This window comes from Corylus avellana, chromosome ca3 (assembly GCF_901000735.1).
Source record: "Corylus avellana chromosome ca3, CavTom2PMs-1.0".
Lineage (NCBI taxonomy): Eukaryota > Viridiplantae > Streptophyta > Magnoliopsida > Fagales > Betulaceae > Corylus > Corylus avellana.
In genome coordinates this window covers 30,524,269-30,526,209 of record NC_081543.1, presented here as the reverse complement: position 1 = coordinate 30,526,209, position 1,941 = coordinate 30,524,269, and the positions used below count along the sequence as shown (strand labels likewise).

The 1,941-nt window shown below is 34.1% G+C and overlaps 1 protein-coding gene across 1 annotated transcript in view; it reads right to left on the bottom strand.

Moving 5' to 3' along the window:
• LOC132174406 (uncharacterized) overlaps positions 1-1,599 on the bottom strand; it is a 5,932-nt gene extending 4,333 nt beyond the window's left edge. Inside the window, exons 1-3 of the mRNA XM_059586066.1 lie at positions 1,393-1,599; positions 267-507; positions 78-149 (exon numbers count right to left, since the gene is read on the bottom strand). Coding sequence (XP_059442049.1) covers positions 78-149; positions 267-507; positions 1,393-1,497 — 418 coding nt within the window. The 5' untranslated portion in view covers positions 1,498-1,599. The remainder of the gene's footprint in view (positions 1-77; positions 150-266; positions 508-1,392) is intronic.
• Positions 1,600-1,941: the final 342 nt, after the last annotated feature.

Genomic DNA, 1,941 nt, shown 5'->3' with positions numbered 1-1,941 from the left:
CTAGGAATTATGACAAACGCAGACATCAAATGCTGTTTTAAATTAATGATCATGTTTATGTGAGTCAATATGCTAACCTCTGATAATTTTATGCGAAGGGCTCAAAGTTGGTCGTGCTTTATTCTTCTCCACATCATTCTTTCTATCTTCTGAACAAAAAGAAAAAAATAATAAAATAAAAGAGAAAAGAACACCAAAAATGCACTAAAAAAGGTTCTTAAGCAAAAAATAAGAAACCCTTAAGGAAGAAACTGTTATGGCAATACCAATACCAAAAGAAACCGAATGATTCCTGAACTTTTGTCTTTTCAGCAAACCGGGTTTCTCAGTGATTTTCTTATCACTTCCTTGTGAATTCAAATCAGATAGAGGCTTATGATCTCCCTCAGGATCACCCACATCAACAAGATAAGCATTGAATGTCAGTGTTTCACCAGAGCTAACTACTTCATCCTTCTTCGCGATCCTGCATTCCAAGAGCCTCTCGCAATCATCATAGAGTATGATCTGTGTGCACCAATTCACAGAGTAAGCAACAGAGGACCCAAAAAAAAAAAAAAACCCCTCTGATTAGTGTCCTCCAGATTTTCTAAGGTAAATCCAAGGTGGAATTCTTCAAATCTTAGCCATTATTCATTATTTCTAAATCAACTGGTTCAGATTTTGCCCATCTCAGCATTTATCACCTCTGGAAGATTCTTAATTTTTCTTTAATTCATTGTACCCACTCACTAAATTGCATTCTGAGGTGACAAAATCTGAGTGATTTGTATAAATATTAATTAAATAATTAAGTTTATTATTTTTCATAAGTTTAAATTTTTGGAATAAGTCTTAATTTAACATGCTATAGATCCTAAATTCGAACATTCTCTATAATTTGTATCCAATTTCAATTACATATTCTATATGTTGGCCTTCACAAGATATATTTTGAGGTCACAGGAAGAAAGCTTAAATAACTAAAATTATTCTTTTTAAACATATTAATTTTTTAGGATAATTAATGATTTAACTTGATTTAATTAAAAAAATAATGCTTAGAATCTTAAGAATAAGAACTCCACCTTAGAGTTATCCAAACCAGCAATCTTTCTGCTTCATGCAAATATTTAAAGCGCTCAATAACTCCACCAAAATTTTCAAGAAAAACACAAAACATAACTCTTTAGCAAAGCCATAGAAATACAAGATAAATGCAGTTTCAGATCTTCGATTTCGGTCCAGAAAATGAACAGCCGCATTTTCAAAGTTTATACGCACATTGATTACACGGTTTACACTCATTTCCATAAAACTCAAATCATTTGAGCTCAAAAATTTTGCGCTAAAATCCAAGTCAAAATTCTCGTCAAATCTGATAATTAAAGAATTCAAAAAAAAAAAAAAAACCTTGTTGGTAGAGATGTCGAGCTCTAAGAAACCGTCCTGGTAAACTTTGCGCTTCTGCTTCGTGTGCTTTGTGTAGGTCACGATCCAGCGCTTCATATTCGCCATTGTCACAGTCAATGATCTGAGAGCCAACCAAATTGACCGGGAAAAAAAAAATGGAAACTCGGAGCCCCAAAGGGTTAGAAGAATCGAAGAGAGAAAGTTTTCTTTTGGTTCTTTGGCGGGAATGGCTTGGGTTCTTGGAATTGTGGACGAAGACGACGTCGTTTAAATGCAACTTCGTGACTTATGGCAAATAGATGGGCTTTTGAATAAGCGATTCATTTATGGGCCTGTGGCACGTACGTTAACGGGGCTAAAAGGTGACCACCACAGCAGATCCCAAACAGCCCAATATCGGTTTCTCCATTTCCGCTCTTAATTGACAATTTTTTTACACGACTCACGAATTCAACACAATTTAACATGAAATTAATAGGTTATGGTTAAGAAGTATGACACATTTAATAAATAGTTCAGTTGTGATTGTTTTATATAGTTTTATTCTCA